This window comes from Acomys russatus, chromosome 5, assembly GCF_903995435.1.
Source record: "Acomys russatus chromosome 5, mAcoRus1.1, whole genome shotgun sequence".
Taxonomy (NCBI): domain Eukaryota; kingdom Metazoa; phylum Chordata; class Mammalia; order Rodentia; family Muridae; genus Acomys; species Acomys russatus.
The window spans coordinates 19,436,467-19,462,213 of record NC_067141.1 but is presented as its reverse complement, the minus strand read 5'-3'; the positions used below and the strand labels follow the sequence as shown (position 1 = coordinate 19,462,213).

At 45.8% G+C, this 25,747-nt stretch overlaps 1 protein-coding gene across 1 annotated transcript; it reads left to right on the top strand.

Annotated features, from left to right (window-relative positions):
- Window positions 1–256: 256 nt before the first annotated feature.
- Bnip3 (BCL2 interacting protein 3) lies at window positions 257–19,663 on the top strand. Its single transcript, XM_051145525.1, has 6 exons — window positions 257–423; window positions 9,701–9,848; window positions 10,463–10,544; window positions 16,226–16,332; window positions 16,411–16,560; window positions 18,836–19,663. The coding sequence occupies exons 1-6, from the start codon at window positions 393–395 to the stop codon at window positions 18,879–18,881; spliced, it is 564 nt and encodes a 187-aa protein (XP_051001482.1). The 5' UTR covers window positions 257–392; the 3' UTR covers window positions 18,882–19,663.
- The last annotated feature ends 6,084 nt before the right edge of the window (window positions 19,664–25,747 follow it).

The following is a 25,747-nucleotide window of genomic DNA, read 5'->3' as shown; positions in this document are numbered from 1 at the left end:
AGAACCGCCCCTAGGGCCTCTGCTATTGCGTGGACTTCCAAGTCCCAAAGCTCCCGCGTCCGACCCCGCCCGCAACTTTTCCCCTACCGCTGCAAGTCCTGATCCCAGTTACTCCAGCTTCAGGCCCCGCCCCCTGCCCCACCCAGGGCCCGCCCCGCGCACGCGCCGCACGTGCCACACGCGCTCCACGTTCCTCCTCCGCCACCTGCAGGCCCCGCCCCTGAGCCAATGGGCACCGCCGCCGCGTGCGTCCCGCCCCGCCCCGCCCCTTGTCCCTTAGCCCCGCGTCGCCAGGCCTTAGAGCAGTGCGGGCGGCTGGCTGCCCGGGTGTCTCTCGCTGACCGCTGCTGAGGCCTGTCGCAGTTGAGCTCGGGCTCCTTTGCTGAGCCACCATGTCGCAGAGCGGGGAAGAAAACCTGCAGGGTGAGGCTGAGGGGCCACGGGAGTGGCATGGTCGCGGGCTGGGGTGCGGTAGCGGTGCGTGGAGGCGGCGATGCAGTTCGATGTGGCCGGGGCTGGGCGGTGAGCCTCGGTGCATCTTACAGACAGTCCCTTCACCGGCAGGCCGAGCTTTTCTTTCATGGTCGGTTAACACTGACTGTCATAGTTGTGTATTTTCACAGTCAACTGTAGGTCAGGAAAGCCTCGAACTCCCCGCAATCCTCCTTCCTCGGTTTCCCCAGTAGCTGAGATTACAGGCCTTCTACTCTCCCCACGCCTGGTTCAGCACAGGTTGCAGGTTGTGTTTTCAGGGCTTTGATTGAAGTCATTAGTATTTATGACCGTAGTGCCTCTCGCTTCTCCCACTTGGTCCTGGGGACTGAACCAGGTCTGAAAGTGCTAGGTAAGTGCTCAGCCACCGAGCTACACTGCCAGTTCTCCTTTTATTCTTTAAGGTATACTGGCTTTGAACTTGGGATCCTCCTGCCTCAGCCGCACGCCCGGCTTGGCCAAGCCTTTAATCCCAGCACTCAGGAGGCAGAGGCAGGCAGATCTCTGAGTTGGTGGCTGGACAGTTAGTCAAGGCTACAAAGAGAGGGTGTGGTTGGGGGGGGGGTGCAATTCAATGTGGAAAAGAGCTACAGCAGCACAAAAGGAGGGTAAAGTGCTTATAATTAAACTCAGTAGGTTCACTGTAAGCAGTGAGGTGATTTGTAGATTAAAATGGAAGCCAGGCAGGGTGTCCTGACACACACGTAAAGTCTCATCCTAAGAGGGTGAAGCTGAGTCGTGACAAGTTTAGGCCGGGTTAGCCTGGACTACACAGCAATACCTGGTTATGTAGCCAGATCCTGCCTCACAAACAAACAAAGCTCTCCAGTCAGGCACCCAGCCCTTACAGACTGTTAGCACCTAGCAGACAGCTGCTACTTTTGCAGGACCACCCCGAGTGCTGCTTGCTGTCAGACAGTTCTGAGAGCCACCCGGTGGGTCTGAGCTAAGAGCTGAGCCTTATTTCTAGGGCCCTAAGAACTGGAGGAGGAGCCTGTTGACCTTTGTATTCTCTGAAGCAAGAGTTCACCAAGTAAAATGAGTGTAAATAAACAGGGCTTTCTCACCTTTAAAGCATATGCTTTAGTGTTAACTTTTTTTTCTGAGGCAGGGTCTCACTATTTCTGAACTCAGAGATTCACCTGCCTCTGTCCTGGAGTGCTGGAATCAAAATCCTGCAACACTGAGCTGGGCTGTGTTAAAAAGAGGCTTTTTGCTTGTTTGGTTGTTTGTTTTGTTTTTAAGCTTAGATCCATTTAGTGAGCTGCATTTACTTATTAGTCTAAACAGGATTTAGTTGGCAGAAGTTAACCAGCCTAACATTACAGAATCTGTATTTTGAAACTATAGCCACATTAAAAGGACTCTTGTAAATTCAGGTTTTACTCCTACGTGTCAAACAGTTGCAGTTTCTTCTTTGATAGATTGGGAAGCTTTTTGTCTAACACAGTATGTTAGTTAGATTTCATCTCTGGAAGTTTCTGACTACTCCTGAAAGAGGGCTCGGTTACCACCTAATTCCTTGACATGAAGGTCAGACTGCTGAGTCATTGGCAAAGTGAGGCTGTCATTTGTCATTTCAAGGGTTAAGAAGATTTTTGTTTTCCCGTTTTGCTTATTCTATAAAAAGATGGTTACAGTGTGGAAACTCGTGCTAAGGATTTGGGCCATTGTTTGGGGTGTACGTGCAGCTCGGCACTGGCTCCCGTTTAGCCCAGGGTAGGAGGGGTCACTTGAGTCACATGGGGTATCTCAGCTGCCCTATGAAATGTGAATCCCAGCTTGGAGTCTGAGCTGAGGCAGCCTGCTCCTCCGTTTGCCTGATCCTGACATGCTTCTTGTTTACTTCTGAGGCTGAGGGCTGTGGAAGCCTTGCTGATAGGTGGGACAGCAAATATTCCCCCTAGCAACCTCTGGGACCAGTTTTCCTTAAGGTGTTACCCACAAAACTGATTGGTTCTATCCCCCTTTTGCCTCTGATCCCTCTTACTATAAGGTGTTTAGGGGAAGGGCTGGCCTTTTCTTTCTTTCCTTTTTTTGTTTTTTTTTTTGTTTGTTTGTTTGGTTCCCCCCCCCCCCCAGACGATTTCTGTGTGTAGCCTTGGCTGGCTTGGACTCATTTTGTAGACCAGGATGGCCTTGAATTCAGAGATCTGCCTGCCTCTGCCTCCCGAGTGCTGGGATTAAAGACGTGCACCACCACGCCCAGCATTTTCTTTTTTTTTTTTCAAGACAGGGTCTCTCTGTGTAGCCTTGGCTGTCCTGGACTTGCTTTGTAGACCTGGTTGGCCTCGAACTCACAGCGATCTGCCTGCCTCTGCCTCCCGAGTGCTAGGATTAAAGATCTGTGTCACCATGCCCAGCCTGGCCTTTTTTTCTTTGTATGACTTCTGGCATGCAGGAGTTGTGGCTTTGTGAGTTGAGGCCATTGCCTGCAAGGTCCACTGTGTAGACTCAGTAGTCTTCACTCTGCTGCTGCCCTGTCTGTAACTGGTTCTGATAAATGGGTCTGTGCTTACAGGCAAGCTGTCAGGGTCCGGCTCACCTGAAGAGAAAAACATTGTTAGACTGAAGGGGTTTCTCCTAGGCTCTAGCTGAACCTCTGCAAATAGTAACAGTGAGATCTAGAGGTTAAGTGGAAATAAGCATGGCCACTTAGGTCAACGACATGCCAGAGATATACCTGGAACCACCTGACTCAGGATGCATTAGACAGCACAGCCTGGCAATAGGCAGAGAGACATCCACTCATGTGATGCAAGCCTGTAATCCCAGCATTTGGTAGATGGAGGCTGGAAGACCAGGAGTTTAAAGCCAGCCTGGCTACATGAGGTGTATGTGTGTGTGTGTGTGTGTGTGTGTGTGTGTGTGTGTGTGAGAGAGAGAGAGAGAGAGAGAGAGAGAGAGAGAGAGAGAGAGAGAGAGAGAGAGAGAAAGGAAGCCAGTAGCCTGGGTTATGTACCAGGCAGATTCTATTCAGAATCATTTGCCAACCAAGTCTCTTGTTCTCCTAAATTAGCCCAAGGAGCCTTATAAGTGTTGAGGCTACAGCGGCCACTTTTGGAGAAGCCTTGTTGTGTGTGTGATTTTGCGTGTGATTTGGGACATCATCTCCTCCAGACTTAGTGTTCCCTTGCTTGGCTTTATTGGAAATAGTGCATTATTTTCCTCTGGTGTTTGTAGTATGTCCCTGTTTTGAGTTTGTGTGTGTGCCTGCTCCTCGCTAGGACCTCTAGCCCTGGCTGGATGCTGTCCCTGGCTGGATGCTGTCCCTGTTGGATGCTGTCTTCTCAGCATATTTTCTTGAACCGCCAATTCTGTGTTTTCAAGTTGGGTTCAGCTTCTGGAAAAAACAAAACAAAACAAAGGTGATTCTCTTTTTATAGCATGATTGAGTCTTACTATCCCTAAGAAGCGGGGTCGCCTTTTGAATAGGGACATACTGGGCTTACTAGTTTTTTGTTAGCTTTCTCTGGCTTTTTAACTATTGAGGACCCCTTGACTAGGGAATGGTATTGCCTACAAGGGGCTGGATCTTCCTATATCAGTTAACAATGAAGACAGTGCTCATGGGCTGGAGAGATGCTCAGCGGTTAAGAGCATTGACTGCTTTTCCAGAGGACTGGGGCAGCTCACAACTGTCACTCCTGTACCAGGGGACACCCTCACATAAACATACATGTAGTCAAAACACCAATGAACATAAAATAAAAATAAATTATTAAAAAAAAATAGACAGTGCTCCTATGGGCAAACTCATAGGCAACCTGACCTAATAATTCCTCAGTAAGACTCATTTCCTGTGGAGTTGGCAAGATAGCTCAGCAGGTAAAGGTGTTTGATGCCAAACCTGTTGATAAGGGTTTGGTTCCTAGAAACCCACATGGTAGGAGAGAACCAAATTCTGCAAGTTCTAAATTGTGTTAAGTTGACAAATTAAAACAACTAGCACAGCCAAGGCTACACAGAGAAACCCTGTCTCGAAAAATCAAATAACCAAAACCAAAAAACAACTAGCACAATGGCCAACCCAGCTTATATAGTGAGATTCTGTCTCCAAAACCAAATGAGGGATGAGAGAGATGGCTCAGCAGTTAAGAGCACTTGTTCACAATTGTCTGTAACTTCAGTTTGAGGGGATCTGATACTCCTCTGGCTTCCATGGGCACCACTCACATGCATGGTGCACTCATGCACATAAAATAGCATAGCCTGCTTCTTAGGGAACCTGAGCTCAGTTCCCAGACACTCTGAGACGCAGGGAGATATAAGTCGGACTTGATTTGTGTCTTGGTGTAATTCAGAAGTAGGAGAATGGGTGGGAAACAGAAATGAGGGCTTTGGGGGCCATCGGCACTACTTGCTGTTTGAGGCCTAAATGTATTAAATTACATGAAGTGAGTTGTGTGCTGACTGAGGAAATTCTTTGACGTTAAGCAATTTTTTTTTCCTTTTAAAAACATTAAAAAAATTTTTTTTTAATTAATTTTTTTGAGACAAGATCTTGCTCATGTAGCCCAGGCTGGCCTTAAACTTGCCTTCTACTTCCAAGTGTGCTATATTAGGGTTATAGGTGCACACCCCCACCTTTCTTGTTTAAAAAGAGGGAGGATCCTGATGAGTAACTGCAGGGTGCATGCACATGAATAGTGTCTTCTCCACTTTCCGGGACTTAGACTTCCTGTCCAGTCACAGGTTAATGATAAAACTTGTTCCTTAGTAAATCATTTCTGGAGAAGGAGCTTTTGTACTCAAGGTTTTTGCGACAGATCACTCCAAATGGGATTTCCCCCGCCTCAAAGGTCCTCAGGCCTTTTCATGATATTTCTCGCCCCGCCCCGCCCCCTCCCTCCATGGTTTCTCTATATAGCCTTGGCTGTCCTGGAACTTATTCAGTAGATCAGGCTGGCCTCGGAATCAGAGATGCCCATATGCTTGCTTCTGCATCCCAAGTGTGCATTACCACCACCAGGCTCTTGTGATGATTTTTTAAAAATTTATTTATTTTTGGTTTTTTGAGACAGGGTTTCTCTGGGATAGTCTTGGCTATCCTGGACTTGCTTTGTAGATCAGGCTGGCCTCCTACTCACAGTGATCCACCTGCCTCTGCCTCCTGAGTGCTGGGACTAAACCACCACTGCCCGGCTTTCATGATGATTTTTGAAAGCACTGCTATGACATGAATATGTCTCCTCAACAATGCAGTGTTGCTGATGTGAGAATAGGAGGACCTGGACTCGTGCACTGAAAAGCCTATGTGAAGGATCTGGGAAGGGGAACTGGTTTCCTCATAGACAGCATAGGACCAGAGCTTGAGTGTGCCAGCTTCTACAACTGTGAGAAACAACTGTGTAAATCATCCAGCCCATGGCTTACTGTTAGAGGAGTATAGATCAGCACACAGTGGGTTCCCTGCATTTTTAATTGTCCCTTGTGCAGTATACAACATCTGGCTGTTGGCTCCTTACACAAGCTCCTAAACTTGTGGGGTTTCCTGAGTGTTTTTTTTTTTTTTTTTTTTTTTTTGAGATAGGCTTACTTTATACACCAGCCTGCCCTAAATTCCTGGTACTCTCAAGTGCTGGATTGACAGTGGGGAAATGTCTTAGCTAGGAGGATTTTTATCCTGTTATTCTGGTCTGTTTTGTAAGGCACCCCCTAAGAATGAGATGACTTATTGAGGACTCAGAATAGATAGATAGCCTCAGGCTAGAGTTTAGTCACTAATAAATTGTCAGAGGGTGGAAACTTAGGGTCACCAGAGAAGGGAGGGAGCTGAAGGTGGGGCTTTTAAAAATATAAGAAATTGCCACCACGGTCCAGCTTTGACCAGAATGTTCATGGAGCTTTGGAGTTGGCAACCCCCTGCCCTGTGTATGTGCTCCTATCTGGCTGCCTCTGAGCTCCATCACAAGCTAAGCAACACATATTCTTGAGTTCTGAGCTCTCTCAAAAATATTAAGTCTGGCCAGGAGTGGTGGCGCCTTTAATCCCAGCACCCGGGAGGCAGAGGCAGGCAGATCGCTGTTAGTTCGAGGCCAGCCTGGTCTACAAAGCAAGTCCACGACAGCCAAGGCTACACAGAGAAACCCTGTCTCGAAAAACCAAACCAAACCAAACCAAACAAACAAACAAAAGTATTAAGTCTGAGGGGCTGTGGAGACCTGAGCTTGTCTTTTTTGTTTTTGTTTTAAATTTGTAGTTGGCTGAGCAGAAGTGTGGATAGCCTGTGTACTCTGCTTGTGGCAGGCAGTTGGTATGTGGTATCCTTGTGGATTTCAGCCTTTAATTTATGAGATTTGGTACTGATCTTAGGGGATACTGTCAGAGTATTATTGAATCCTTGGTCTCCCCTGATTGATTGTGGAAAATCGGGAGTTGGTGTAGGAAAAACTCTACATTTGGTATCAGGACTGGGTACTGGGAAGAAGACAGTGGCGCCTCAGACTCAGCTTAGACACCAGGTTAGACGTTAAGCTTCATCACATACATTGGGACAGGCTCAGGTCCTGAATACTAGTTTGGCCTAGATAAAAGGAACTTGCCATAGTTGAGGCTCTATACCGTTTAGTAGGTTAGGTTTAGGAGTGCACACTGTTGAGCAGCACACTGGCCTTGAACTCACAGCAACGTTCCTGTCTTACTGAATCAGAACTGCAGGAATTCTAGGTGTGAACCACCATCCCTGGCTTCTGGGCATCATCGGCCAGCAAAGGGAGGAGGGCCAGCAAAGAATCAGCGTGGAACTGGAGTGGGCGTGGGTTCACAGGTCCTACAGGGCACTGGGGCCTGTGCGCAGCAGCAGAGGGGCTTGTGTTGTGCCTCATGTGGGGCTAAGCCTACTTCTCCATGAGTCAGTCCGAGAGGCTAATGGAAAATCATGTTGCTTTCAAAGTTTGTGTTGTATAATAACTTGTTAGCTTACTGAGAGGCTGTTGGTGATATAAACTGTAAATCCACAATTTATTTCTGGGCCATTGATTTCCCCCCCCCCCCCATTAATGTGACAGTTCTGCAACAAGTACACAGTTGAACACAGTTGAGGCCGGCTTCTGAGGGTTAAAACACATATTTGGGGTGTTCTGGGAAGCCGTATGGCTGCTTTTGCTTCTAAAGAATGTGTAGACCAGGCTAGCTCAACAAACTGATTTTCTATAGACAAATGGATCTATGAGTCAAAATAGAGAAGTAATCTTGGGCCCAGAATGAGGCCTGCGCTTAAACATATACTCATTCTGCCAAAGAAAGCACCAGGGGCCAGCAAGATGAAAGAGACTTGCTGCCAAACTTGACAACTTGAGTTCAGTCCCCAGGGGCCAAATGATGGAAAGAGAGAACACAACTGTTGTAGGTTGGTCTCTGACCTCCATTTGTATACTGTGTACACAAGTGCCCACCCACCTTCACACAGTGAGTAAAGAGGAAGCAAGCCAGCACCCCAAGGTGGCAAGCAGAGGCGGTCTATAGTAAGAGATGCCCCTGCTCTAGAACATAGCATTCAAATGAAATCCAGGAGAGGGAGAGTCAGACTAGCAATTGAGTGTTGGCACAGTGTGAAGTAGCAGAAACTCATATTGGGATTGTATCCTGCCTCAACTGTGTCAGGAAGCAGTCTGTTTGAATGGATCCTACTTTGTAGCATGAACTGACCCTCAAGCTTGGCAGTCTTCCTGCTAAATGCTGGGATTGTAGGTGTGTACTACCATGTTCTGCTCAAAAGTCTACACATGTATACACACAAACATTGGGTAGTACTGGGCATTGAACCCAGAACCTTTTGATTTTAAGGCAAGCGTACTGCCACTGAGTTATAGCACTAGTTCTTGAAAATATGTTTTTAGATGTATTCAGCAGCCCAAACTGGAAGCAAGCCACAGATTTTTTTTTTTTAAATTTCCTGAGACAGGATTTCTCTATGTTATCTTGGCTGTTCTGTACTCGCTTTGTAAAACAGGCTGGCCTCAAACTCACAGTGATCCACCCGCCTCTGCATCCTGAGAGCTGGGATTAAAGGCATGCACCACCATGCCTGGCTGGCGTGCTGGTGACTTCTGTTCTGCCACTTCTGTTCACACTGAGTTAGAAGCTAAGAACTTGCAAGTACTTCTATTTAAAAGTATTCAATGCAGGCCAGGCGGTGGTGGTGCATGCCTTTAATTCCAGCACTCGGGAGGCAGAGGCAGGTGGATCGTTGTGAGTCTGAGGCCATCCTGGTCTACAAAGCGAGTCCAGGACAGTCAAGGCTACACAGAGAAACCCTGTCTTGAAGAACCAAAAACAAACAACAAAACAAAATAAAAAAACCCAACCAAACAAAAAAGCCTTTAACTAGGCATGTTGGTCCATTACTGTAATCCTAGCTCCCAGCAGGCTGAGGCAGGGGCATAACCTACAGTTCTCTGCCAGCTCAAACAAGACCCCCATCTTGGCCTCTAGTAAATCCACAGGTTTGTAGAATACCTGCATGGAATAAAGGAATGGGTACAGTGTCTCAGCCCTCGGAACCTTGCCTGCTAGACCTAAAGAGAGGCCAGCAGAAATGCAGATGTCTGAAGTGTCATTAAAGTGGGCCTAGAGTGATGGCTCACATGTGCCATCTTTGTTATTACCTGGGAGTGTGAGTGGGCGGATCTGTCATCCATCTATCCCTCCCTCCATCTCTCCATCCATCCATCCCTCCCTCCCTCCATCCATCCATCCCTCCCTCCCTCCCTCCATCCATCCATTCATCCCTCCATCCATCCGTGTGTTTATCTATCTGTCTGTTGGTATCTGTCCATCCATCCACCTTTATTTGATTGCTTTTTTTTTCTTTTTCTTTTTTTCTTCGAGGCAGGGTTTCTCTTTGTAGCCTTGGCTATCCTGGACTCACTTTGTAGGCCAGGGGCTGGCTTTGAACTCACAGAGATCCACCTGCGCTTCTGCCTCCCGAGTGCTGGGACTAAAGGTGTGCACCACCATACCCGGCGGGTCTGCCTCCTGGCAAGTCATTTTTGACATTTTATTTGTCACAACAAGTATAGGTTAGTGAATGTCTCTCCACTTCATCTACAGGGAGACTAGGCAGGAAAGGGTGGGAATTAAAGGTGCTTGTTTATTTTGTGAGACAAGGTCTCACTGTCTGGTCCTGAATCCAGACAACTGGGACTAAGGGTAATGAAGCCCCATGAGCGGGCAGATTTCTGATTGCCCTTTCTGTTCTCCTCAGGCTCCTGGGTAGAACTGCACTTCAGCAATGGGAATGGGAGCAGTGTTCCAGCCTCCGTCTCTATTTATAATGGTGACATGGAAAAAATACTGCTGGATGCCCAGCATGAATCTGGACGAAGTAGCTCCAAGAGTTCTCACTGTGATAGGTAGGTTTGCTGGGTGTAGTTTACAGTGTAGATGATCCTAGCAGACGGAGAATCCCAGGTGTGCATGCTTTTGTGGGAGGGCTTCCAGGTCTCAAGCCACACTTGGGAGTGACTCCTGAAGCACTTCTTATACAAAGAACCCTGGAGTCTGTTGGGAGGAAGTGATCTGGGGCTCGATCTGGAGGGACCATATTAAGCCTAGGGACAAACAACAAAGTCCCTTAATATACTGCCCCCTTTTGGAAACTGTTAACTGTCAACACCAAGTCTGAGTAGTTTTGTTCAAGGCCCCAGCTGGCTTGTGTTCCTAGGCAGCACTAATAAGGAGTGAATCCAAGGTGTGTGTGCGGCTGAGAGTCAGTGATCGAAGGTCAGGTGCTTCCAAGGGCTATGCCACAGACCACGCAGGAGGGCGGGGCTTCCCTAGGGAGCTGCTCAGCTGAAAAGACTGAGAAAGTGTTTGGCCCAGGTCTGGTGTTAGGCAAAAGGGAAGAGGCATGCTACATGGAGTCCACCACGCACCCCCCTTACTGAGGCAGTAGCCCCTGCCTGGGATTTGTGCTTCCTATGACAGAATTAACATGCTGCTCTGTTTTGTCAATTTCCTAATCAAGCCCACCTCGCTCCCAGACACCACAAGATACCAGCAGAGCTGAAGTAGACACCCACAGCTTTGGAGAGAAGAACAGCACTCTGGTAAGCCCATCATCAGGCTGGTGGTTCCTGCATGAGGTCACTCACACACAGCACACAGTCTTTGCTCTGTGAGAAAGGGTAGCTCATTGAATGTAGAGCTCAGCCATTTGGATAAATCAGCTGGCTCGTGAGCCCAAGGATCTTCCTACCTTTGCCTCCCAGGCCTGAGATGACAGAAGTGTTCCATTGTGTCTGGTATTTTGTATGAGTATAGAATGCAAGTTTTTTTTCTATGCCTGTCCTACCTTCTGAATAAATGACAAGGACCTATATATTTATTAAATAATTCAGGTACTGCTAGTGGCCAGATAACTAAGCTGTTCTAACACTGGCCGGCCTACTTCCCACCTTGTGACCCATTACATGGCAATTCACTGATCCTTACCTGAGTCAGTCAGTCAGTCTTTCTCTCTCTCCCTCCTCACCCTAAACAGAAGGTGATAGGAAAACAATGTTTATAACATACCTAGACAGGAGGTGCTTCATAATGACAGTGCCGAAGTCTGAATTGTAAACAGATCTCTGGGTACTGAAATCAACATTTGAATACACAGTACACAAAAACATCACCCAACACATGAGTATTGGGGCTCTGTTTTTTTTTTTTTTTTAAGATTTATTTATTTATTATATGTATACAATGCTGTTTTCATGTATACCTGCAAGTCAGAAGAGGGCATCAGATCACATTATAGATGGTTGTGAGCCACCATGTGGTTGCTGGGAATTGAACTCAGGACCTCAGGAAGAGCAGTCAGTGCGCTTAACCTCTGAGCCATCTCTCCAGCCCGGGGCTCTGTTTTTTAAGTTTTTATTTATGTATAGGTGTTAGTCTTTGTGAGAGAATGCCACATGTATGCTGGTGTCCAAGGAGTCCAGAAGAGGACATTGGATCCTTTGCAGCTGGAGTTATTGGCACCTATAAGTTGTCTGTTGCGGATGGTAGGAACCAAACCCAGGACCTCTGTGTGGACAGCAAGAGGGTCTCTCCTGGGTGCTGGGATTAAAGGTGTGCACCACCACCCCCCATTCAACAGCAAGCATTTTTAACTGCATCTTTTTGTTTTCATTTAGACAGGGTATTCCTGTTCACCTTATCTAGCCTGGAACTTGCTGTATAGATCAGGCTGGTCTTGAACTCACAGAACACCACACCTGCCTCTGCCCCCTGAATGCCGCAATTAAAGGTGTGAACCATATGCCCACTGGTGTTGGGGATTTAAACTGAGGTTCCTGATACTTGTGCAGCAAGCATTTTATTTACTGAGCCATCTTTCCACCTACCACTCCTCCTTTTAAATAGGGTTCCTAAAAATATATTTAAAATGTGTGTGTGTGTGTGTGTGTGTGTACACACATGAGTCTAGGTGTCCAGAAGCCAAAGGTATTAGATCCCCTGAAACTAAAATTATGGGTAGCAGCCACTTGGTTCGGGTTCTGGGTACTGAACTTGGGTTCCCTGGAAGAGCGCAAGCACTCTTAACCCGCTCCAGCACTAGATAGCTTCTTTTTTTGTTTTTTGTTGTTTTTTTTTTTTTCCGAGACAAGGTTTCTCTGCGCAGCCGTGGCTGTCCTGGACTCACTTTGTAGCCCAGGCTAGCCTTGAACTCACAGAGATCTGCCTGCCTCTGCCTCCCAGAGTGCTAGGATTACAAGTGTGTGCCACAATGCCCAGGTGGCAGCTTTTTTGTTTGTTTGTTTGTTTGTTTTTGTTTTTTGAGACAGGATTTCTTTGTGTAGCCTTGGCTGTCCTGGACTCACTTTGTAGACCAGGCTGGCCTCGAACTCACAGTGATCCACCTGCCTCTGCCTCCCGATGCTGGGATTAAAGGCGTGAGCCACCATGCCTGGCTGGCAGCTTATTTTTAAAAACCATCATTTAGAGCTTAGTAAATTTATTGGGAATTCCATTTTGCTAGTGCTGAGGTGGTTATACGTGTGTGCAGCTACACCTGGCTTATATAGTGGGTATGTGGCTAGAGTCCGAGACCTTGGGCATGCTCGGCAAGCATTCAGACTGAGCTGCAGCCCAATCCATGAGCTCATCTTTCTAATATTAACTCAACAGAAGTTAAAGAGATTTATTTACAACGTCCTTAGCATTGTTGTGAAACCAGAGCCTTAGTGTTCTGTTGCTGTGAAGAGACACCATGACCATGGTAACTCTTATAAAAGAAAACATTTAATTGGGGCTTGCTTACAGTTTCAGAGGTTTAGTCCATTCTGATCTTGGCAGGAAGCATGGCAGACAGTGCTGGAGAAGTAGCCGAAAGCTTTACATCTGGATTTGTAGGCAGCAGGAAGAGGGAACCTGGCTCTGACTTTTGAAACCTCCAAGACCACACCCAGTGACATACTTCCTCCAAGAAGACCACACCTACTTCAACAAGGCTATACCTCCTAATCCCTCCCAAGTAGTAGCATTCCTTGATGACTAAGCTTCCAAACATACATGGGGGCCATTCTAAATCAGACCATCACAGAGCCTAAGGGTGAGATGGGTAAATAGTTTATTGCTTAAGCCGACTGACTGTTCTTATCCATACCATTTCTGTATAGTAGGTCGAGGCAGTTGTCTCTAGTAGTGTTATACCTAGTGACATCTTGTGTAATTGTTCAGCAGTTGTCTTAGGAAGCAAAGTCTTGCTTCTTCCTATATAAATTTTTTTCAGTGTCCCATCACCAGAAACCAATTTAGCCTTGGCTGTCCAGGACTGGCTTTGTAGACCAGGCTGGCCCTGAACTCACAGCAATCCGTCTGCTTCTGCCTCCCAAGTGCTGGGATTAAAGGTGTGCATCACCAAGCCCAACCTCCCAGATTCAAAAGCGTCTTTTAAACTAGCTTGTTACAATGTTCCATTTGCTTAGCTATACCTGGTTGAATCATTTTAGAATGTTGTCAGTTTTTTCTTCTACAATAAGTTCTGCTGTCATCTAGGTGCTTATGACATTAGTAGAATAGTGTTTTTGGTATTTTGGGATGATGTCTTCCCCAGTTTGTAGTGGTTCAGGTTGTACTTCACTTACAGCCCTGCCCTAGCCTCCCAGGTGCTGCATATAGTAAGGCTGGGCCACTGAATCTTGTTGATGTGGAGCTGGGAATGCAACACGCGGGATTCTTTGTATATGCTAGGCAGGTGCTGTGTGAGCTCAGCTGTGTCTTCAGTCCCTAAGCCTACGCTATTAACAGACTGACCAGAACTTGGACAAAATGGGCATGTCCGTAAAGCTCGTGCCAAGGCTGTGTGCGACATGACTAGGTAACTCTACACTGGGGGAAAGGAAACAACCAGACATTCCAGGGTCTGTTGGATACTGGATGTGAAATGATGCTGATTTCAGGAAACCTCAATTGTTTCAGTTAAAGTAGGAGTTTGTGAAGATCAGGTGATGAGTGGAGTTTTGGCTGAAGTCTGACTCACAGTGTGTCCAGTGGTCCCTGAACTCATCCTGTGGTTATTTCCCCAGTCCCAGTTATTTTCCTGGGATAAATATACTTAGAAGTTGGCAGAATTCTCACATTGCTTCCCTGAACTGTGGAGTGAGGGCTATTATGGTTGGAAAGGCTAAATGAAAGCCTTCCAAATTGCCTCTGCCAGGGAAAATAGTGAATTAAACCAGTATCTCATCACTGGAGGAACTGCAGAAATTAGTGCTACCATCAAGGACTTCAAAGATGCAGTGGTGGTGCTTCCCACCACATCTTCCTGTAACTGTTTGACTGGTGCAGAAAAGAGATGGATTGTGGAGAATGACTGTTGACTGTCAAGCTCAATGAAGTACTGTAAATATATTTAACTATTGGTAAATCACAAAAGAGACCTTTGGGATTGTGGAACAAGACTCTACCATCATCTGCAGACAGTTTATTTCCCTTTGAGAGATAGCACTTGGCCTACTGTGGGCCTTAGTGGAAATTGAACATTCGACAGTGGGGCCAAGTTACTGTGCAACCTGAGCTGCCCATCATGAGCTGAGTGTTATATGACCCACCAAGACATAAGTAGGATGTGCACATCAACTATCCATTTCAAGTCAAAATGGTATGTACATTATCAGGTTCATCCTGAAGGCACAAGAAAGTTAGATGAAGAAGTTACCCAAATGTCCATTGTTTCTACTCCCATTATAACATGTTATCTGCTGCCAAGCATGCGCCTCATGTGGTGTGCCTTATGATCTGTTGGCTGAGGAAGAGGAGACTAGAGCCTGGTTTACTGATAGTTCTGCACATTATCCAGGCACTACCCAGAAGTGGACAGCTGCAGCATTATAAACCCTTTCTGAGACAACCCTGAAAGACACACGAATGAAGAAAAACCTTCACAGTGGGCAGAACTTCAGGCAGTACACATAGTCATACATTTTGTTTGGAAGGAGAAATGGCCAGGTGTGGATTGTTCACTGGTTCATTGGCTGTAGCCAGTGGATTGGCTGTATGGTCAGGGACTTGGAAAGAGCATTACTTTAAAATAGGTGAGAAAGACATTTTGGGAGGAACTATGGATCGATCTCTCCAAATGGACAAAAGATACAATGTTACTTGCATCCCATGTAAATGCTGATCAAAGATGATTTCAGCCGAGGAGTTTAGTAATCAAGCAGATAGACTGACCCACTCTGTGCAGAGTCAGCCTCTCTCCCCAGCCATTCCTGTGACTGCCTAATGGACCCATGAACAAAATGGCCATGGCAGCAGAGATGGGGGTTATGCATGGGTTCAGCACCATGAACTGTACCCACTGCTGCTGAGTGACAAATCCGCTAACAGCAGAGACCAACACTGAGCCCCAGGTATGGCACTGTTCCTGGGGTGGCCAGCCAGTGACCTAGTGGTAGGCTGACTACATTGAACCACTCTCTCCATGGAAAGGAAAATGTTTTGTCCTTACTGGAGTCGATGTTTAATTCTGGTTATGGATTTGCCTTTCCTGCACATAATGAATACTTCTCACAGAAGCATCCATGGACTTACAGACTTCTCATCCACTGTATTCACATAGCAAGAAATTCACTTCACAGCCAGACATGTGTGACAACAGGCCATGATCATGGAATCTACTGGCATTACCATGTTCCCAACCATCCTGAAGCAGCTGGCTTGAGAAAAAGATGTAATAAACTGTTGAAGACCAGTGCCAGTTATGCAACAGTAGCCTGGAGGGGCTGGTACAAGGTTCTCCAAAGGTGTTATATTTTTTAAATCAGCACCCAATATATGGTACAGTTTTTCCAATAACCAGGATCCATGGGTCTGAGAATCAAAGGGTGGAAAAGGGAATAGTTGCACTACCATCACCCCTAGTGGCCCACTAGGACATTTTTTTGCTTCCTATTCCTTTGACCTTAAGGTCTGTTGGCCTAGAAGTTTACTTTTGTTTGTTTGTTTATTTTTTTGTGGGGAAGGGTGACTTCTTCAGGAGGCACAACCAACATTTCATTGAACTGGAAGCTCAGTTTCTTATGCCCTAAAACGAACAAGCTAAGGAAGGAAGAGATGGGAAGATCCACTTTTTATCTGGTCCATACCTGCTAGTGGCAGCCTATATAATATGTCTGCTGGGATGGCCCTTGAACCATGGCCCAAGAGTCTGTGGGGTTCTCTGTTGACCTTACTGATCTTATCTCTGCTGTGAATGTGGAAAGCTTACCTGATTTATTTAATACTTACTTTTCCTTAGTCTGAGGAAGATTATATCGAGAGAAGAAGAGAAGTTGAAAGTATCTTGAAGAAAAACTCAGATTGGATATGGGATTGGTCAAGTCGGCCAGAAAATATCCCCCCCAAGTAAGTCCCTTTCAGCGTTCTTGTCAGGGCTCTTCCCTTGATGAGAGGACACTAATTGGCAGTTTCTTCCCATCCCAGGGAGTTCCTTTTTAAACACCCAAAGCGCACAGCTACTCTCAGCATGAGAAACACAAGCGTTATGAAGAAAGGGGGCATTTTCTCAGCAGACTTTCTGAAGGTTTTTCTTCCATCTCTGTTGCTGTCTCATCTGCTGGCCATTGGATTGGGGTAAGTGAGTTTTCATGTGAGTACCGGCAGGGTGGGCCTTGGGGAGTCTAGGCCCTATCGATTTAATTTTACATTGTTTATTGAGAGAGATCATTATAGCTGTGTGCATTTTCACAGACTTATTCCCAGGTCACTGTTACATCAGGAAGTAAAGATCCTGTGCTGTGGAAAGCTCTTGCCCCTTTGTCCACCATGTCTTTCTTGCCCAGGTGTTTTCATGCCCAGCCTCTTTCTTGTGCCATCTCTACAGTGGGTGGATGGTCGTGTTGAACTCTTGGCAGTGATGGACTAAATAAGGCCTCTGGGTTTCTTCTTTCATATCAAGTTTAGACTAAAAGAGACCAGGGAATAGCTGTGGTTTCTCTAGATGGGACCAGTGCTAAACAGAGCAGATAGCCAAAGGAACACTAGGGACTGGGACTGGTGTGTTTTAGGCTCACAGGGATGAGATTGAGTTTCAGATCTTCTGTGTCTACCTCCTGAGTGCTGGGATCACAGCTGTGTCACCACACCCAGTTTATATGGCCCTGGGATTGGACCCAGGGCTTCCTACATTGTGGTCTAGTAGCACTCTTACCAGGTGAGCTATATCCCCAGGCCTTCCTTACTCTTTCTTTAGGCCTATCCCTACCCCCTCTGTCCATGTGGAGGTAATCTCACAACACTCTCCATATGAAGACCGTGTTGTGTGCCTCAAGTTTATTGGAATGGCTGGGATGCCACGGTGGGCTTCTGGCCTAAGGTAGTTGGGGATATGTTTGGGGCAGAAGGCTCTCGTCTGCTTATTCTTTTCCCCAGAAGCTGTTCATGTGACTGATGACTGGTCTGTTTCATGTTTGATCCCTTGGGGTTTTATGGGTCTCATAGGTATATCCAATCCCAGTCTTCCCTGCCCTTAACTACCTGCACGGTGGGGCCCTAGTAGACTTACAGACCTGCCTGTAGAGATGGCTTCCTGAGTGCCGAGGCTGGAGCCTCCTGTTCACGTATAGTTCTCTCCTGGTGCTTGGTCTCATGTCAGGTACATCCGATCACCTGGAACCTTTTTTCCCCCTCAGAACTAGCAAGCAGTAGGGTTCAGTGGCACTTGGAAAGCAGAGGCAGGGGATCTCAGAATTCCAGGCCAGTCAGGGCTACTTATCGAGATCTCAAAAAATAAACAGAACAGAGCCAGCAAGGGGAGGACCCGCGGATGGGGCCTAGGAAACTACGTGTTGAGTACCCAAGCTGAGTTTTCCCTTCAGGAAATCATTTCTGCATCCAACGCCTACTTTTGGTCTCTGTCCTTCATCCTTTCCAGTCTCAGAGCTTGATGGTGCCACCCCACCCAAGGTCTAGACAGGTGTTTACAGCCTGCCCCCTTGCCATGCTGTATATTTCCTGTTGTGTTTGTTTCATTGTCTCACACTTTACTCAGGAGTATTAAAATAAAAGTAATATTTTAACACTTTTGTTCATATTTACATGATTATTAGAAATAGCTTATACCCCTTTCATTTGGAGAAAGATGGTGGGATGATACCACGTTTTTATCTTTTCTGAAACAGTCTTACTGTGAGCCCTGGCTGGCCTGGAACTCAGATGTTCCTGCCTGGGATTAAAGGCAGGCAGCACCACACCTGCCCCCAGTCTTTCTAGATGAAGCTACCCTTCTTAGTTCAGTTCAGATAGCTCACTAACCCCACACAGTCTTCTCCCCACTGCACACAGACCTGGCCAGGTGGAGTTCTTTCTTGTCTCCTTTCTTAGAGACAGTCACTCCCCACTCTACTTGATTGTAGAGAAGGGAGGCATCGGGTATTCCTTGGTGGGGTGAGTGGTAATGAGCTAACTGGATCTGAAGCCAGCCTGCGCAGCAGCTGTGTGGCTCATTTGGCACAGTGAAGGGAATGCAAAGATGTATAGTGATAGCATTTGGGGTTGGTTTATACTTTTTGCGGGGAGTCCTTGGGTTTGAATCTGGGCCCTTGTGCATGGTAGACAGGTGCTCTGTCATTGAATTTCAGTTCCTCCTAATGGTTCAATCTCTTGTACCATTTGAATAATTGAACCAACTAAGATTAAATTTTAATTGAAATTAAGAAAAATTAGACCAATATGAAATACATATTCGATGAATAAAACACTTGATAAAGATAACAGCCATACTTTATCAAGTATAAGGTGGTTAGTTCCCTGCCAAAAGCTGTGACCACAGTGGCCTGTCCTGTTTGAACTGTGTGGAGTCACCTGAGAACTGTGAGACCTGATTGGCTGCCGTTCCTTTTCTGTCTAGGATCTATATTGGAAGGCGTCTGACAACTTCCACTAGCACCTTTTGATGAAGAAATGGATCTGACTTCTGTTCACAGTGAGGACTCATGCCTGAGCTGTGATAGCTAACTGAGGAGCTAGCATGATCCTTGGGTGTCTGCACTATGTGTGTTTATTTGTTCTGTAAATGCTGTGTTCCCTATTTAGTGAGACAGAATAGACTAATATCATGACCTATAATTATACCTAAGGGATCAATTAATAAGCATGTCAGACTGATGCCTATTGTAGCATTTATTAGTAAATTTCTTTGAATATTAGATATAAATAGTATAAATAATTTTAATATAGTAGTAATGATGTATTTAAAAATGATCTGTGGGGGGAGAAGATCTATAATTGTAATTCTGTTAAGATACTTTATACTTCAAAAGAATGAGTGATATTAAAATCATTAAAGGGTTTGTCCCAAAGGAATATTGTGGCCTTATAATCCTATTACATAGTAGAAAATGCTACATGGTTAATTAAAGGGTGTGGGTTATCTGTAAAGGCCTCTTACTATATGAATTAAAGTAGCAAGTAGGAGCTAAGGTTACCCACGGCCACACTCTGCAGTCCTCCTCCCTCCTTGCTTTGCAGGATGCGGATTCCAGCCTTGCTGTCCGCCATTTCCTGGGGTGCTCAGTTTTGTTGCAGGCACCTTCATCTCTGCTGGATTTAATCCTTTGTTTGTACTTAACTTTTGTGTGCTCTTAAAATCAGCTGTATTGTAAGGAAATCTGTCTACTTTAAAAGACTGGAAATGAAAAAAATAAAAATAAATCTTTGCCAAATCCTTTGGAGATTACTGGATTTGCATATGTTAATCAGTAACTGCAGCTTCTGCCTCATCAGCATCCCCCCCAGTCTGACTCTTCTCTACAGCATGCATGTTTTTACAGCCTGCCCCCTTGCCATGCTGTATATTTCCTGTTGTGTTTGTTTCATTGTCTCACATTTTACAATCAGGAATATTAAAATAAAAGTAATATTTTAACACTTTGTTCATATTTACATGATTATTAGAAATAGCTTATATCCCTTTCATTTGGAGAAAGATGGTGGGATGTTCCTGCATGGGATTAAAGGCATGCAGCACCACACCTGGCCCCCAGAATATTGCATTTAATTTGAGTTTAAAGAGTACATTAGCACATAAGTGTAGTTTCCTTTGAGGCCAAAGGGGACATCGGTTCCTCTGGAGCTGGAGTTAGTTGAGAGCCACCCTGCACGGGTGCTGGAAAACAAACCATCTCTCCTGTAGCACCCTTCCACCACTCATCTTTTTTTTTCCCAACCCATAATTGCAAAAGATCAGTTTTCTCATGCTTTAGTCTTCATATATTTTTGAACAACAGAAATATATTTCCAAATAACTTTAGTGAAAAACCTTTGTTTTTCACTTTAATCCCAGCACTTGGGAGGCAGAGGCAGGCGGATCATTGTAAGTTTGAGGCCAGCCTGGTCTACAAAGTGAGTCCACAACAGCCAAGATAACATAGAGAAACCCTGTCTCAAAAAAAACAAAAACAAAACAAACAAAAAACCAAAACAAAGATCTAAGAAAACAGCCGAGCATGGTGGTACATACCTTTAATCCCAGCATTCGGGAGGCAGGTGGATCACTGTGTGTTTAAGGCCAGCCTGGTCTACTAAGTGAGTCTAGGACAGCCAAAGCTAACAACAGAGTGGCCCTGTCTCGAAAACAAAACATAACAACAACAAAAAAATCTAAGAAAACAAAACAAAAAACCAGCCTAAGTACTTTTTTTTGGAAATGCCAGAACTTTCCCCTGAAGACCTCAAGAGTTACAAAATTAGCCAGGTGTAGTGGCTCGTGTCCCCATTCCAGCACTTGAGAGCTGAGGCAGGGGGACCACAACACTGAGGCCAGTCTAGGCCAAATAGGGAAGTACTATCTTAAAATTTTTTTTGTTATTTTATGTGCATTGGTGTTTTGCCTGCCTATGTGTCAGATCCTCTGGAACTGTAGTTACAGTTGTAAACTGCCGTGTGGGTATTGGAAATTGAACCTGGGTCCTCTGGAAGAGCAGCCAGTGCTCTTAACTGTTGAGCAATCTCCAGCCCCAGTAAAGTGCTATCTTAAACAACACAGATTCAAAATAAGCAAGCACAAGAATATGAAGATATTTAAGCCTTTAAGGTAGTGTGTTAGAGAAAGGCTGGTTCATGAAGCCATGGCACAGACAAAGGAATACAAGGTACTGTATTGATTCAATACAGTACTAATATACAAGGACCAGCCAGGCGTGGTGGCGCACACCTGTAATCCCAGCACTCAGGAGGCAGAGGCAGGTGGATCGCTGTGAGTTCAAGGCCAGTCTGGTCTACAAAGAGTCCAGGACCAACCAAACAAAAAACCAGGGACCTGATTGATTCCCAGGATATAGCAAATAACACATTAAAAAAATGCAAGCAAAATATGACTGCCAAAAGAATGATGAAGCTGAGTGAAAGGAGACAGAGACAGAAATCTGATTGTTCTAAAACAGGTTCACTCCCTATGGTTTCTGATGGGGTGTGCTCCCTCCATGGGAACTCTGGACAAGTTAATGAAGACAAGGAAGAAGTGAGGAGGCCCAGTTCTTGGGTCCATCCAGATTTAATGACAGCTGCTACTTTTCTGTTGGAACACTTTCTCTTAGACCCCAGACTTCATGCTGGGAAGAAGCCAACTGTCCAGTAGAGGAGCCCACCGGCAAGTCAGTGGCCGGGAAGCATGCTGGTCAGCTCACCCTTCTGACCCATCCTCATAGTCTTCCAGATCCAGCTGATGCCACCTGAAGCTGAGCCCGCAGTACTGCTCAAACCAAAAGTATTCATCCTTAGGAGAAGAGCTGAAGACAATGTCATACATTTCCTTTTTGTGTGCCAAAATCTGAGGTGAAAAAGTCAGAAACGAATGCGATGTGATGGGCATAGGAAGGGTGGATGGGAGGGGTTAGGGCAGACTGTTAGAACTGACAGTGGTGTGTCACTGTCATTCAGGTACACAAGAAGGGTACTTACCTGAGTTACAAGCATGCTGTAGGGGTTGGGAGACAACAGGAGCCCAGTATCTGGCAAGCAATACCTGGACTAGATCCTACAAGGATGGGATAGTAAAAACCAGGTGTTTCTTGCTTTTGGTAAAGTGTTGTTGTTGTTTTTTTTTTTTTTAAATAAGAGACTGCACTATGAAATTAGGCTGTATATATTAATACTGAGCAAGAAAGTAAAGGGTAATAAAAGCCCAGGGTTTTATCTGATTTACGAAGAAATCAGGTTGGAGTAGGCTGCTTGAAGCCTATGGTGGGACACACTAAATAGCAGATCCTACACTTAGTGTTAACACTCTAATGAAAAAGCCTGGCTCACTGGGGAGGTCACTGATTGGGGGAAGATGAGTCTAGAACTTGCCAGAAAGGGAAGATAGAGACCCCTGTGTGCCCATCCTGAATGGCTCCTTGCTGGCCAAACTGAGCGTGTGGACCATGTGAGTTGTGAGCTCATGACTGTATAATGCTTTTTTGCCCACAGCATAAAGCAGGTACCCTTCAATCCACACATGTGGCTAGATAAGAGCATTCTTCCTAACAGAATAAAGGTTAATACAGAAGGAGGGGATTATCTGCTAATTTACCGATGGAAATCATTGATAGCCTGGAGCAAGAAGAGATATTCTGGGGCCAGCAGGATGGTTTTGTGGATAAGCCTGATGAGTTCTATCTATCCCTGGGCCTATTTTTTAAATTTATTATTATTATTATTTTTAAAAAGATGTTCTCATCTTTTCCCTGTGAAATGCTTAGTCGGAAATAGTAGCTGTATGCTAAAGAAACTTGGTAGGTATGTCAACTGCTGGTTTGATGCTGAGGCCACATCAGGTTTTTTGTTGTTTTGTTTTTATGTTTTTACCCAAATGCATAATTGTAATTTAATCATTAGACAAAACTAGACAGAGCTAAATTGAAGGAGATTCTATGAAACAACTGTCTGTACTCCTCAAAATAGTCAAGATCATGAGAGACAAAAGACTGGCAGACAAGAAGAAATAATGCACTGTGCTCCTAGACAAAGGGCATTTAAGAACCAGGAAAACCAAAGCTTTATGTTTAGACTGAGACAATGTTACGCTGACACCACGGAAGCTGAATGTGCTGTGACTCCTGTCCAGTTGTTCCACAGGAAAGCAAAAGAAATGGTGGTCCTGGGCCAGCAGCAGCAGAATTGCCAGGGACATTTCTGGAATGTAGATTCTGAGCACATGCCATCCGGTCAGAACTGTGCCCTTGAGCTGCTGTGGAGAGAGACTGGAGAAGTTCTGTGAAGGGATGGGTGGAACCACCCTCTGCATAAAAATAGGTTGTCTGAAAACTCAAAGCACATTCAAGAAACAATTGCAAGGGTCAGAAGTAGGACAAGACGTTTACCTGCCTGTAGTCCCGATTCTTGGCGTGTGGAAGTGGAAGGTTCAAGCCAGCTGTGGGAAACAGCAAGATGAAACAGAAGGTCTGGGGCATGTAGCTCAGTTGGCAGTGCTCACCTGGCACGCATGAAGCCCTGGCCCAGCATCACATGAACCAGGGGTGGTGGTTCAGAGCCATCCTTTGTTTACATAGTGAGTTTGAGGCTGGCCTGGGATAAAGAGACTCTAAAAGGGTTTGCTTTGAGACATGGTCTCTCTATGTAATCCTGGCTGGCTGGGAACTCACTATGTTGATGAGGCAGACCTGAAATTTAGACATCTGCTTGCCTCTGCATCCCAGAGCACTGAGCTTAAAGGCTTGTGCCACTTTCAACCTTCCTATCCCCCACTCACCCCTCCCCCCCCCTTTTTTTGGTTTTTCGAGACACGGTTTCTCTGTGTAGCCTTGGCTGTCCTAGACTCACTTTGTAGACCAGGCTGGCCTCGAACTCACAGAGATCCGCCTGCCTCTGCCTCCCGAGTGCTGGGATTAAAGGCGTGCGCCACCATGCCTGGCCCCATCCCCCCCTTTAAAGACAAAATTTCATTGTATATCCTGCTGGCATCAAACTCGCTGAGATGCGTTTGCCTCAGCCAAGTACGGGCATTCACTACAACACCCAATTTACCCCAAAACCTGAAAATGAGCATCACTGTGATGGTGGAATTGAGCCGAGACAAGTCACCGATCCTCTGGTCTGTGGATGCTCCTACCTCCCATTCTTAGCTGTGCCCTCCCAGGGTAGCATTTGGTGTTGGGCCATTGTATATGCCCTCCTGCCGTAAGAGCCAGAAGCCATGCTGCTCAAGCCGTGCTGCGTGGCCTGAGGTCTGAGTGGTGGGGCAGTTGACGCTTTGCGCTTGAAATGTCCAAGACTCAAATACCACAAGCTTTGCAAAATCAAAACCTTGCAATTTCTTTCTTTCTTTTTTTTTCCTCCCCCCCCCCCCCCCCCCCCCCACCAAGACAGGGTTTCTCTGTGTAGCCCTGGCTGTCCAGGAACTCACTCTGTAGACCAGCCCAGCCCCAGACTCTGCCTGTGCAGGCATCACCCCTGCCTGGAGAAACAAGCATTTTCAAGCAACTGCAAACTGAGCGTACTGTCTTCTGTCACACATCAGCTCAGGATTGCCGCCAAAGTATCACTTTACTTGTTCATCATCACAAAACAGTCAGAAAATCAGAATAAAAAGCCTCCTGCACGATACTTCTCAACATAACACTTTATTTCACGACACCTCTTTTAGGACTTCTGTTGTTATGACAGTGTAGGCTCCTGTCTGCTATGGGTAATTTAGGTAGTTTCCATTTAAAAAAAATAATTAATTTACTTTTATTTTATGTGCATTAGTGTGAAGGCATCCAAGGACTAGCAGCTAGCTGCTGCGTTAATCCGCACAGGAACCTTGGCTCTTCAGACTTTTAAAAAGCATGGCAGCTGAGACGGGGTCTATCAGCACTGGCCCAGAGCAGGTGTCAGGCACACAGCAGTAGGTCTCACTATGAGTGGGGCTCCCATGGTAGGCCCTCAGCTAAGGAAAACTGTGTGATGTCTGGCTAGAAGCCAGCTGCCACCCTAAGCTCAGCACAGGAAGATTTTCCAGGTATAGCAGCTGGGCCAGAACCCAAGACTAACAGCACAGAACAGTGTCAGGCAGGCATCCAGCATTTCTCCACTTTGAACAGCTGGAAAACTGTCCCAGGACCAAAGGCATATAGTTTCCACTTGGAATCTGTTTTACGGCAGCTGATGGGTGCAACTATCAATGCCTTGTCACACGGCATGACTGATGTACAACTGGATCATAGAAATAAAACTTTAGAAAAAAATAATTTTAATTGTTTGGTTTTTTGAGACAGGGTTTCTCTGTATAGCCCTAGCTAATCTAGAACTTATTTTGTAGACTAGGCTGGCCTCAAATTTAGAGATCTGCCAAGAGTGCTGGGATTAACGGTGTGTGACACCAGGCTGGGTGTGGTGGTGCATACCTTTAATCCCCGTACTCAGGAGGCAGAGGCAGGTGGATCTCTGTGAGTCCAGGACAGCCAAGAATACACAGAGAAACCCTGTCTCGGCAAACAAACAAATAAAAAAAGGTGTGTGACATCACCACCCAGCAGAAAAAATTTAATTAAAAAATTTAAAAGATCTTTTATTTTCTTTGTATAAGAGATTAACTTGAGTTTATGTATATGCATATGGATACTAGGTATATCCAGGGCACTGAATCCCTGGAACTGGGAATTACAGCAGGTTGTGAGCCACATGTAAGTTCTGGGAAATGAATCAAGGTCTTCTGCAAGAGTAGCACCCTGTTAAGTGCTGAGTCATTTCTTCAGCCTCTCTTAATTAACTGAAAAAATTTGAGACAGCGTCTCAGTATGTAGTCCTGGCTGGCTGGAACTCATGAGATCCACCATTC